An 11069-nucleotide genomic window follows, 5' to 3' on the forward strand; every position below is an offset into this window, starting at 1 on the left:
TGTGAAAGCTGAAAGCTGATACTAGCATGTTTTTGTTTTTGTTTTTTTTTACTCACTAACCCTAAAATGTCCCCTAAGTTAAACAATGAGCTTCTCGGCTCTAACCCCTGATGAACCGAAGCTGAGCTGAAAGATAAGACGAGAAAACAAGAGACTAAAAAAAGGTCGTGTTTAGTGAAGGTCACATCAACACGAGCTCTGGTCAAGAATTTATTTATCGTTTATTTAAAAATAAAAAAAAACAAATTACGGATCAATAGGATATTTATTGCTGACAAATTTTATTTATTTATGAGTGAGTGCATGAACTCAATATTTCTTCTTCTTCTTCTTATTTAATTTCTACTTTTCACGTATTTCCCCCTCCTTTTTTCCTTGCCTTTTTAAAGCAAAAACAACAACAAAAAAATTATGTTCTTCTCTTAGGAGTGGTTTTAACAGCCCAGGACCTTTGCTTTATTTATTTAAAAAAAAGAAGTTATTTAAATTTGAATCATTTTTTTATTCATATTTTTTAAGTTATTTAATTTTTTTTATGCATATTCAGAATCAAAAGGACTGATTGAGTAAATTTTTGGCGGTCAGTCGATTGTAGTGCTCTTTAGCTTTCCATTTATTTTTTAAAAGTTTATTTTCATTTTCAAAGAGTTTAGGGAAAACATGCAACAGAAGATAAGCAGTAATAACTCAGGAGACCATAGAATTTTCTTTCACAGTTTTTATTTGCTTAATTTAGCTCATAATTGAGTGTTTTTTTTAACGGCATGAAGACATTACAAATATTCTTAAGAACACATTTTTGTTTAAATGAATCATTTCTTCAGTCGATAATTTGTGTAGAAATGTCGTCTTTTCACCGTGACCTCGTCAGTCACAAAAATAAAGCGAAAATCAAGGAGAACTTTTTTCTTCCAGACAAATTCAGATGATGCAACTTTTATTTGAAGTGAAACAACGACACGAGGAAACTTCAGCTGGGTTTAAAACCTCTTGTGAATTGAAAATCAACGCAACACAAATGACATCTGACCAGTGGAATGGCCTGAAAATGTCCGACAGTAGCCTCACACACACACACATGCACACACATACACACACACACACACACACACACACATACACACACACATACACACACACACACACACACACACACACACACATACACACACACATACACACACACACATTGGCAAAAAGCTCTGCATTGAGGTGTTTATGTAATCTGGTGATGTAAGAGTCGGAGTGGTCAGCGTCGAGGCCACTGAGACTCGCTGCCTCCGGACGGGTCGATTAATGCTGATGTTTCCTCGTCTGATTTTCCCCTGACCACACGGAGGCGCTTAGTATACGCCTCGCTGTGGGGCTGCAGCACAAAGTCATACAGCAGAGCAGCTGCTACTCCAGCCATCAGAGGAGCCACCCAGAACACCTGAGGACAGAGAGAGAGAGAGAGAGAGAGAGAGTGACAGACATAGAGACAGAAAAAGACAGACAGAAAGACAGAAAAATAGAGAGAGAGAAAGAGACAGAGAGAGACAGACAGACACACAGAAAGAAATACAGACAGAGAGAGAGAGAGAGAGAGAGAGAGAGAGAGAGAGAGAGAGAGAGAGAGGAAAACAAAAAATACAAACATAGACAGATGCCCAGACAGATGGAGAGGCCGTCAGACAGGCAGAGAGGAGAACAGACAGACAAGCAGAGAGACAGAAAAGCAGAGAGAAGAGAGACAGACAGAACAGCAGACAGAAGGACAGGCAGGCAGAGAGAGAGAGAGAGACAAAGAGACAGACAGAAAGAGGGTTAAAAAGACAGTCAGTCAGAAGAGAGACAAAGAGTAAAGACAGACAGAGAGAGACAGACAGACAGATATACAGAGAGGAAAACAGAAAGACAGACAGAGAGACCATAAGACAGACAGACAGACAGACAGACAAAAAGACAGACAGAAAGAGAGTAAAACAGATACAGAAAGACAAGAAGAGAGACAGACAAAATGCAGACAGACAGGCAGAAGAGAGACAAAAAGAGGCAGAGAGAGAGACAGATAAAGAGACAGACACATAAAAAGACAGACAGACAGCAAAGCAGACAGACAGACAGACTGTATGAATGAAATGCATAAAATATGTCTATAGAAATTACATGGAGCTAACATTCTCCTAAAAGAGTTACAATAAAAGAGTTCTACATTAAAATTACAACATTGAATTAAAACAACATTAACCAGTAATCTCAGGAAACAACAGAAATTTTAAAAAGTATTTTTGATGGAGAATGCAGATGTTTGATGGAGGATGCAGATGTTTGATGGAGGATGCAGATGTTTGATGGAGGATGCAGATGTTTGATGGAGAATACAGATGTTTGATGGAGGATGCAGATGTTTGATGGTGTTTGATCGAGGATGTTAAAGGGGTTGTTTTTCTTGTGAATGCTGAAGTTTGATTTGGTCAGGAGGGGTTTGGTGGAGAGGTCAGGTGGTGTTTGGTGGAGAGGTCAGGTGGGGTTTGGTGGAGAGGTCAGGAGGGGTTTGGTGGAGAGGTCAGGTGGTGTTTGGTGGAGAGGTCAGGAGGGGTTTGGGGAAGAATAAAGTGTGTGATGGTGGATGGTGGAAAATGTTGGTATCTGCTGGCATTTTATGGAGATCCTTTCCACCTCATTTTGGAGGTGGAGAATGTTGGAGGTGTCAGGTGGAGAATGTTCAGGTGGAGAATGTTGGAGGTGTCAGGTGGAGAATGTTGGAGGTGTCAGGTGGAGAATGTTGGAGGTGTCAGGTGGAGAATGTTCAGGTGGAGAATGTTGGAGGTGATTATTTAAGTAACACTATTCAGTGTCTGAGGAGCCTGGACTCACCCAGTGTTTCTTAAAGGACTTCATAATGACAGCAGGTCCGAAGGAGCGAGCAGGATTGATGCCGCAGCCCGTGTAGCTGATCTACAGAACAGGAAGATAAGATTCAGGAAGGAAGAACATCCAGAGGAACCTCTGAAAATGCTTATTAATAAAAATAAGTCTGAAGCTTGCTCACCGCCACCAGGTGCCCCAAACCCACGGACAGTCCAATGGCCAGCGGCGCCGATCCCTTCACGTCATTCCGGCGGCTGTCCGTCGCGGCTAAGACACACAACACCAGCTGGAAGGTGGCCAGGAACTCCACACCGAACGCTTTACCTGGAGTCATATTTCCAGCAATCTGAAAAACAACAGATTACACAACAGTGTGTGTTTATTGTAGATGTTTTCGCTGCAGATCACCAGGTTTTGTGTGTGAATGTCAACCTGATGTTCAGCTTCAAAATCATAAATTTGAAAAAAATCTCTCTGAATTTCAGAATCATTCTCGAGCTAAAATGGACAAACGATCTCTCATGACCGGACGGGAGGAGATGAAACTCTACACACTTTTTAACAAATAATAAAAATCTTCAGCAAGATCTTCCAGCTGCAATTTATAAATATTGAAAACATTTAAAATTCATTCCTGCATAAATTTTGATTCCATTAAAAAAAAACTGAAAGCAGAATTCCAGTGTAAACGTTCTAACTGAGTGAACTACGGAGAATTTCTTGCAGGGTTTTTTTTTTCATCTTTGGATTGAAGAATATTTGATTTTTCAACTGTTTTGTAAAAATGATTCAAATTTTAAAAATATTTCTAAAACATATTTAAAAAATGGAATTTATTATTTCATGTTAAGAAAAACCAGAGTGAAGTCTTGAGAATGTCTTGTAATTTTTTTTACTTTTTGGATTGAAGAATATTTGATTTTTTTAATTTGGTGTGTAAAAAGTTTTCTAAAAGAAATTAAAAACATGGAATTTTATTTCATGCTAAGAAAAGATCAAAATAAAACAATTTTGTACATTTTCTATGAACATAAAATGCTAACAATCCAAAACTGAATTACAATCCAGCATTATTTTTATTATTTTTATTATTATTATTATTATTATTATTATTATTACTTAATCACTGATGGGAGACACTGGTTCACACTGGTTTTCGAGTTCCCGCCTTTTCAACACACTGGACTGATCAAACCCTGGACACTGTGTGTGTGTTGATGTGGTAAAATTCCAGTTGTGATGGTTGTGAGTAGAGACGACGGTTTGGTCACTCACCTCGTTGAGTCCCAGAGCTTTAACATCTTTTGGACGAATCCCGTAAACGATCCCGCTGGCCAGGACCGCGCCTAACATCTGGGCTAAAATGTATAAAACCGCACGAAGAGCACTGATCTGGCAGCTGACCAGCAGACCCACGGTGATGGCCGGGTTCAGATGCGCTCCGCTGATGTGGCCCAAACTCTGAGCCAGCGTAGCGATGGCCAGTCCAAACGCTAATGCTACCTTCACTTCCTGATCTGGACCTTCGTGCTCTGAAGTCCCGATGGCGGATGCTATACCTATAAACACAAACAGCGTCATTCCGACCAACTCGGCCGTCACGGCTCGCCAAAGGGCGCCGGTCCTGAGCTCCTTCATTATGATGAGTTTTCTGTCCGTTACTGACACACTGCTAGCTAAGCAGACACTTATAAACCACGCGTGGGTGGTGACTAGGACAGGAAGCTAGCTTTAACAGCCACAGGAGACGGATGATGAAAAAACGTCAGAAAACCGGTCTGAGATGAAAAACATGACAAAATGGCTGTTTTTAAAAAAATATATGTATGTATATATATATATATACTGTATATACGGTGTCAAATATTGTGCAACGACAACACACTAACCCTTAGACACGAAGGCCTACACTTTTTGGACATGATGTTCCATGATGAGTTGCTCAGTGATTCACATGAACATCACCTACTTATTAAACTACCATCTGATCACTGACTTCACCACTGAAGCCATTTATAGAAAGACAGGATTCTGGACATGTGTGCGTTCAGTAAGTGGGCGTGTCAGCATGTCCTGAAAATACACACACATCCTTTAAACACACGTATGGACTGTGGGGGATTAGTGATCATTCAGCTAGAAGACCATTAGTGAGATCAGACTCTGATGTTGGGATGTTGAGGAGACTCCAGTTCCAGTTCATCCTAAAGGTGTTCAGTGGGGTTGAGTCAGAGTCAGGGCTCTGTGCAGGACACTCGGGTTCTTCCACTTTCTTCAACCTTCACCTCCACACCATGTCTTCACAGAGGTGGGATATTGTCCTGCTGGAGCAGGGTTTGAGTTTCTACCAAACTTCCAGTGAAGGGAAACTGTAATGCTGCATAATCTATGCAACTGTGTGCTTCAGACTTTGTGGGAGTCAGGATTGTACATACTTTTGACCATGTAGTGTAGATGGGTTTTGGAGCTTGATGTTCTCCTATGAGTGTCATAGCAGCACACTCATGATGGTGCAACATTGTGTGCTCTGGAGAGCACCGATCCCAACCCATAGCCAAAAAAAGCTTTTATTTCTGTCTGAGAAAGAAGCAAAAGATTGGAGTGATCCTGGGTTCCTGTAAAGCAATACATGAACATGACCCGGTTCTTCTCTGGAAAACAGATCAGCAGCAAGGAAAATAAATGAGTTTAGATGGACTGAGTTAAGGAGAGGATTCTGATCATTTTAATTATACAGGAAGTGACTTAAGTGTGATGAATAAATCATAAGCAGCTCACTGAATCTCATGATGCTGTTTGTCCTCACATCTGTAAATCTGAGAACTCAAGGTGGAGTCCTTTGTCTTCCTGCACTGAAAAGCTGCAGATCCTGGACCATCTCACTGCAGATATTTTTGAATCTTTCTCAGTTCTGTGGAAAAATGAACTGACATTAGATAAGCTTCAGGAATGACATCACTTCCTGTGCCCATGACTATTAATTTCATATAGTTTAAGTGCCTGAGGAAAATTTCTCCCCAACTTCAGCTACATCATAACCTGATAGCATGAAGAGTTTATGCTGAACTTGAGTTTTATTTGGTGAGCCTCTACTGCTTCCTCTAAACAGAAACATTATCCTTCTTTCAATCATTAGCGTTGACTCGCGTCGCTTTTCTTTGGCCGATAATAGCCTCGAGATCAAGGTTAAAAGTATGATTTGTTTTCTAAAGTGCATTACCAGCTCATTTGTGAAAGCATCATCCATCTGATGGGAGCTGGAGTCTCATGTAATTTGGCTACTCATGTGATTTCATTTGCTAATGGAAATATGAATGTTAAATATACATTTAGTCAGCTACGTCACATTTTCACTTACAAGAGACATCTGTAAAATAACTCTGAAAGGAAAATGTACCTCTTTTATGTTATATGTTAATCAAGTCAGGGACACACAGCTTGGCTAAACCCAGAACTGCTAACCAATATTGGAGTCATGAAAACTGTAGCAAGAACAGGACTGATTTCTTTTAAACTCTGACCAGTTTGTTAAACATTTCAGGATGTCAGATTTGGATTAAAAAAAGACATGACAGAACATCTGTGGTGGAAAAAAAAAAGGTTACAGCTTTATTTTCCAGCAGTTTGAAAGCATCCGTTTTCATGGTTTCTCCCACTGAGCTGCAGGAGCACTGCCTTCAAGCAGGGGATCGGTTTCTGCATCTGAAGCATCTGAAGCATCAGCACCATGGCACAAAACCTTCAGCCGTCCAGCGATGTCCGAACCTCTAGGAAACAGGATGAAGTCATAGAGGAGTGCGGCAACGACACCGCCACACAGTGGCCCCGCCCAGAACACCTGGAGATGGGGAAACCAATTGGAGAACACAGGGTTTGGTTTGTAGACGTTCATATTGGCTTTTTTCTAAAGGATCAGATTTAGATTTAAGGGCAGACTCTAGGAGAGGACCACCCCTTACATACCCCACTCCCCTTCACAAAAAAAAAAAAAAAAAAAAGGGTTCAAACAAGAGACACCTGCCTCAACAGCTTATTGGTTTTTAAAAATAATGAATAGGAATCTTCTGCAACAGCTCCTGACTGCACATCACAGGCTTATTCAACACCACCGTTTCTATAGTAACGGCTCATACACAGGGATTCGAACAGTGGAAGCTCCACAAGTTCCTCAGCCCAAGTATCTATTAAGCATATGCTAAAAAGGCACTTTAATCACAGCTGTAGGTTCTGTACAAGCAAGCCTGCTCACCCAGTGGTGCTCAAACTCCACCAACACCAGAGCCGGACCGAAGGATCGAGCAGGGTTGAGTCCACAGCCAGTGTAACTAATCTGAGTAAAAAAGACACTGGATTAAAGCCAAGCGATGAAAACGTTTTGCCCATTTCCCCAACAACTACTTACTCCTGCAAGGTGACCCAGAACCACAGAGAGCCCGACTGCAAACGGAGCCGAACCAACAACGTTGTTCCGCCTTTCATCCGTCGTTGCTAGGAAGCACAGCACCATCTGGAGTGTGAGGAGAAACTCAATCCCAAAGCCTTGTCCCAGGCTGACACCATTCAGCTGCAGAACAAATGAATGCAACATCGTTAGCATTTTAACCAGTGCTGGGATTTTGCTAGTCACAGGACAGCTTGCCTCAAATGGAGGGCTACAGGGGATGTTTACTGATAGTGTCCAGTTAACTTTCAAGTGCTGCTTAGCCATTACAAGGACTGGATCTGCATTTAAAGTCCAAGTTTAAAAAGCAGGCCATTTTTCACTGAGCTGTAGTTACACTTAGGGGCTAAAGGAGTAATAGAATGGAGTGGAAAATTTTGGCAAGACTTCTATACTGAAAATGAAATTCAGAGTAAAGATCAAGATTCAGCATTTACCACTCCAAAGCTTAAATAAGCTTCCACTGTTAAAACTCTCTTCAATTTTACACTTCAGCTCTGCATGAGGAGAACTACTCACCTTGTTCAGCCCAAGTGAATCCACCACTGATGGTCTCACTCCCAGAACAATGCCACTAGCAATCACAGCCCCAGTCACCTGAGCCATGATGTACCAGAATGCCCGGCACATGCTAACCTGACAGCTAACCAGCATGCCAAGCGTAACCGCTGGGTTCAGGTGACCTCCACTGACATGGCACAAACTCTGAACCAAAATAGCAATGGCTAGCCCAAATGCTAATGCTACCTTTACTTCCTGGTCTGGATAGCTGCTGTTTCCATTCCCAATTGCTGCAGAAATACCCGAAAAAACAAATAAGGTTGTCCCAATTAGCTCAGCAAGGACAGCCCGCCAAAAGCCCAATGTCCGCAGCTCCTTCATCATGGGCTAAACAAGCACAACCAACTCTCCTACATTAGCTATGCTGCTATGTTTATTGCAGATTCTGGTATTTAAACTATTTCCTGTGGTCACGTCACTCAGTCTTAATTGGTCTGGCAATGTGATTGGCTAAACAATTTGTAAGTCGCTTTCTCAGTTAATCTGGCTTCTTTCTGGTGACTGAAATAAATAAATAGTTAGCATTTGGTGTATGTTTGGGGGTATGACAAATAGCTAAAAACAGTCCAATAATTAAATACATGATCAAATATTTGAATAAATATATAAAATGCTTTAATGAATAATTTATTTAAACATTTATTTGGTGATTTCTAGAGGAACTTATAGTGCTATATGGTGACTATACAATTTTAACATGATGTTTGGGACAAAACATTTTATGGAATATCCTAAAGCTAAGTCTTTTGGTATTAGAAATGGCTTTAGGTAGAACCTGAGGACTTTTAATTATTAAATGAAGACAATTATCAATAATGCTACACTTTATTTGGGAACTCTTAAAAGCTCTAACCACGGTAACCAGACAAGCCATCCATTTTCTATACCTGCTTTATTCCTAATTAGGGTCAATTAGACAGACAACCACTTTAGAATTATCAATCAACCTAATGTACATGTTTTTGGACTGTGTTAGGCTACCAGAGTATCTGGCATAAACCCATGCAGAACATGCAAACTCCACACAGAAAGGCAGGATTCAAACCCAGAATCTTCTTGCTGCGAGGCAACAGTGCTAACCACTAAGCCACTGTGCTGCCCTGGTAACCAGACCATTTTCCCATAATGTTTAGCACGCAGTAGAACTCTAGTAAGTTTCCATACATGACTTAAGTGCTACTGCCTCTTAGGGAAACTCTTAAATTATTGCTTTAGACATTATGGAATAATTTAATAGTAATAATTTACTATATAATATAATAAATATAATCTTCTTAATATTAGGTTATATTATTATATTGTCAATATTCTGGCTTTGTTCAATGTGAGTTTAAACATAGCAGCACTGATAGCAGGCTAGTTGCTAGGACGTGATGACAACACACACCCTGATGGAAATCTGACCATAAACTCCTTGTAATTCAGCAATAAAAACCTTCTGCGGTCATTTATCAGATGACCAAACACAGTAAACACGGCTCAGAATAACTTTATCAGCGAGCAGAAACCCAAACGTTCGGAAAAAACACTGATCCCTGAGTTTCCCTCGACTCGATCCGTCACATAAGGAATGTTAATTAATAAATTCAGGCTTTGATGTTTTCCCTAGAAAACATGTCTGTTTCTGTTCCCTGCTCCATTAAACTCATCGGCTAAATCTAATCAGAACTATGTTTACCGTGTTCGATCGTCTACTAAATGGCTGCAGATGCTTTATTGCTATATTGCAATGGGTTAATGGTCAGAATTCCATCTGTTCCATGCACCATGATTACTGCAATTTCCACTTCTGCTTGATTCCGCCATGTCCTTCATCCAGGAAACTCATTTTTTTCTTAGCGACAATAGTAATATTCTGTAAGTAACAGCTGTTGAAGCTTCTAAACCCTTCAGGCATTTCACGTCAAGGCTTGGTCCTTGATATACTCCTAAAAATTGGGTTCTTTAGAAGTTCTTTAAGAGTTAATATAGGGTTCTACATGGTTCCCCCACCTAGACAATTACCATTTATATCAGTAGTGTGTGGTACAGTCTCTAAATTAATGTCCTTAAACCAGCAAGCTGCAATCTGCAGGGTCCAAGCACTCTCCGCAAATAGTCCCCCCTTTCATTGGCCAGTTCTTGCCAAGTTACCAAGAACCCTAAAGTGACCACAGATGAGCATTCTGTTCAGCTTTATCACTGAAGAAAAAGTCTCACTAGGAGTCAGAATGTTTAAGTAAATTGTGAAGATATCTCAGTGTCTGAGTAGGAAATATTGACGAAGAAGCCTTATTTTTTGCCAAACATTCTTCTTCTCTTCACTTCGCTTTTTGGAGATTGGGGTGAGGTTTGGTGGTTGGTGACCCCTGGAGCAGAGAGAGTTAAGGGTCTTGCTCAAGGGCCCAGAAGTGGCATGCTTAAACCTTCACTTTCTGGTCAACTGCCTAGAGCCATAACCACTTAGGACACGAACAAGGATTAAACCCATAATCTTTGGTTTACAAATTCGACACCTTCCCACATCATGCCTGAACGAAAACTTTGAGGCTAAGAAAAATGAGAATGCTAGTTGAATAGAAAGTGACAGAGCCACCAAATTCCAGACAGAAAAAGATTCATGGCCAGTTTCCTTCCTTTGGGTCCATTAGAGTCAGGTGTATCCAACAGGGCTTGTAATAATACACTTAAGTGTCTCACACATGCACACACACACACACACACACACTTGTGGAAAACATTATAGCACTTGGTATTTAAGGTAAGATCATCTGCATGACCCATACTCTTGTCCTGAGAGGAATCTAAACAGGAAGTGGAAAGATTATCTGAAATGGTGTATCCAGTACTGTGGAGAGCCTGCGGTCAGGAAGATGTTTTCTACTCGTCTGTTGGATCTCAGTGTCTGAGCTTCTGTTACGAAATATCTCAGTGGTTTCAGAGGCAATGTCTGGTCTTATAGCTGACCCTAACTTCCTTCTGGAAGGAGTTTCATTACAGCGTACACACAGCAGTGTCTGAGGCAGTGTTTCTGTCAGTGCCTTGTTGAGACACGAGTGTGTGTTAGAGCAGGAAAACACTGACCTTTACACACCAGGAGGGAATAAAGACGAGACTGGGAAGATGTTATGGTTTGTATTGTGTTCGTTTTTATGTTCCGACAGCTTTAACTGTGAAGGTTCTGGAATATTTTGCTGGTTTTGTGTGAGTGGAAATATATATATACACACACTCA

At 40.7% G+C, this 11069-nt stretch overlaps 2 protein-coding genes across 4 annotated transcripts; both read right to left on the bottom strand.

The window, feature by feature from the left end:
• Nucleotides 1–710: 710 nt before the first annotated feature.
• Nucleotides 711–5764, bottom strand: LOC131355505 (aquaporin-1-like). 2 transcript variants are annotated; one of them, XM_058393836.1, is made up of 5 exons: nt 5632–5764; nt 4129–4412; nt 3035–3199; nt 2860–2940; nt 711–1432 (listed from the first exon to the last, which is right to left on the bottom strand). In XM_058393836.1, the coding sequence occupies exons 1-5, from the start codon at nt 5639–5641 to the stop codon at nt 1250–1252; spliced, it is 723 nt and encodes a 240-aa protein (XP_058249819.1). In that variant the 5' UTR covers nt 5642–5764; the 3' UTR covers nt 711–1249. The 2 variants fall into 2 exon arrangements, with proteins under 2 accessions (XP_058249819.1, XP_058249818.1); XM_058393835.1 differs by lacking the exon at nt 5632–5764 and having other exon boundaries at nt 4129–4501.
• On the bottom strand, nt 5632–8235 carry LOC131355504 (aquaporin-1-like). Of its 2 annotated transcripts, XM_058393834.1 has the most exons (5): nt 7814–8235; nt 7256–7417; nt 7103–7183; nt 6459–6691; nt 5632–5764 (listed from the first exon to the last, which is right to left on the bottom strand). In XM_058393834.1, the coding sequence occupies exons 1-4, from the start codon at nt 8177–8179 to the stop codon at nt 6494–6496; spliced, it is 807 nt and encodes a 268-aa protein (XP_058249817.1). In that variant the 5' UTR covers nt 8180–8235; the 3' UTR covers nt 5632–5764; nt 6459–6493. The 2 variants fall into 2 exon arrangements, with proteins under 2 accessions (XP_058249817.1, XP_058249816.1); XM_058393833.1 differs by lacking the exon at nt 5632–5764 and having other exon boundaries at nt 6435–6691.
• Nucleotides 8236–11069: the final 2834 nt, after the last annotated feature.

This window comes from Hemibagrus wyckioides, linkage group LG07 (assembly GCF_019097595.1).
Source record: "Hemibagrus wyckioides isolate EC202008001 linkage group LG07, SWU_Hwy_1.0, whole genome shotgun sequence".
NCBI classification, from domain to species: Eukaryota; Metazoa; Chordata; class Actinopteri; order Siluriformes; family Bagridae; genus Hemibagrus; species Hemibagrus wyckioides.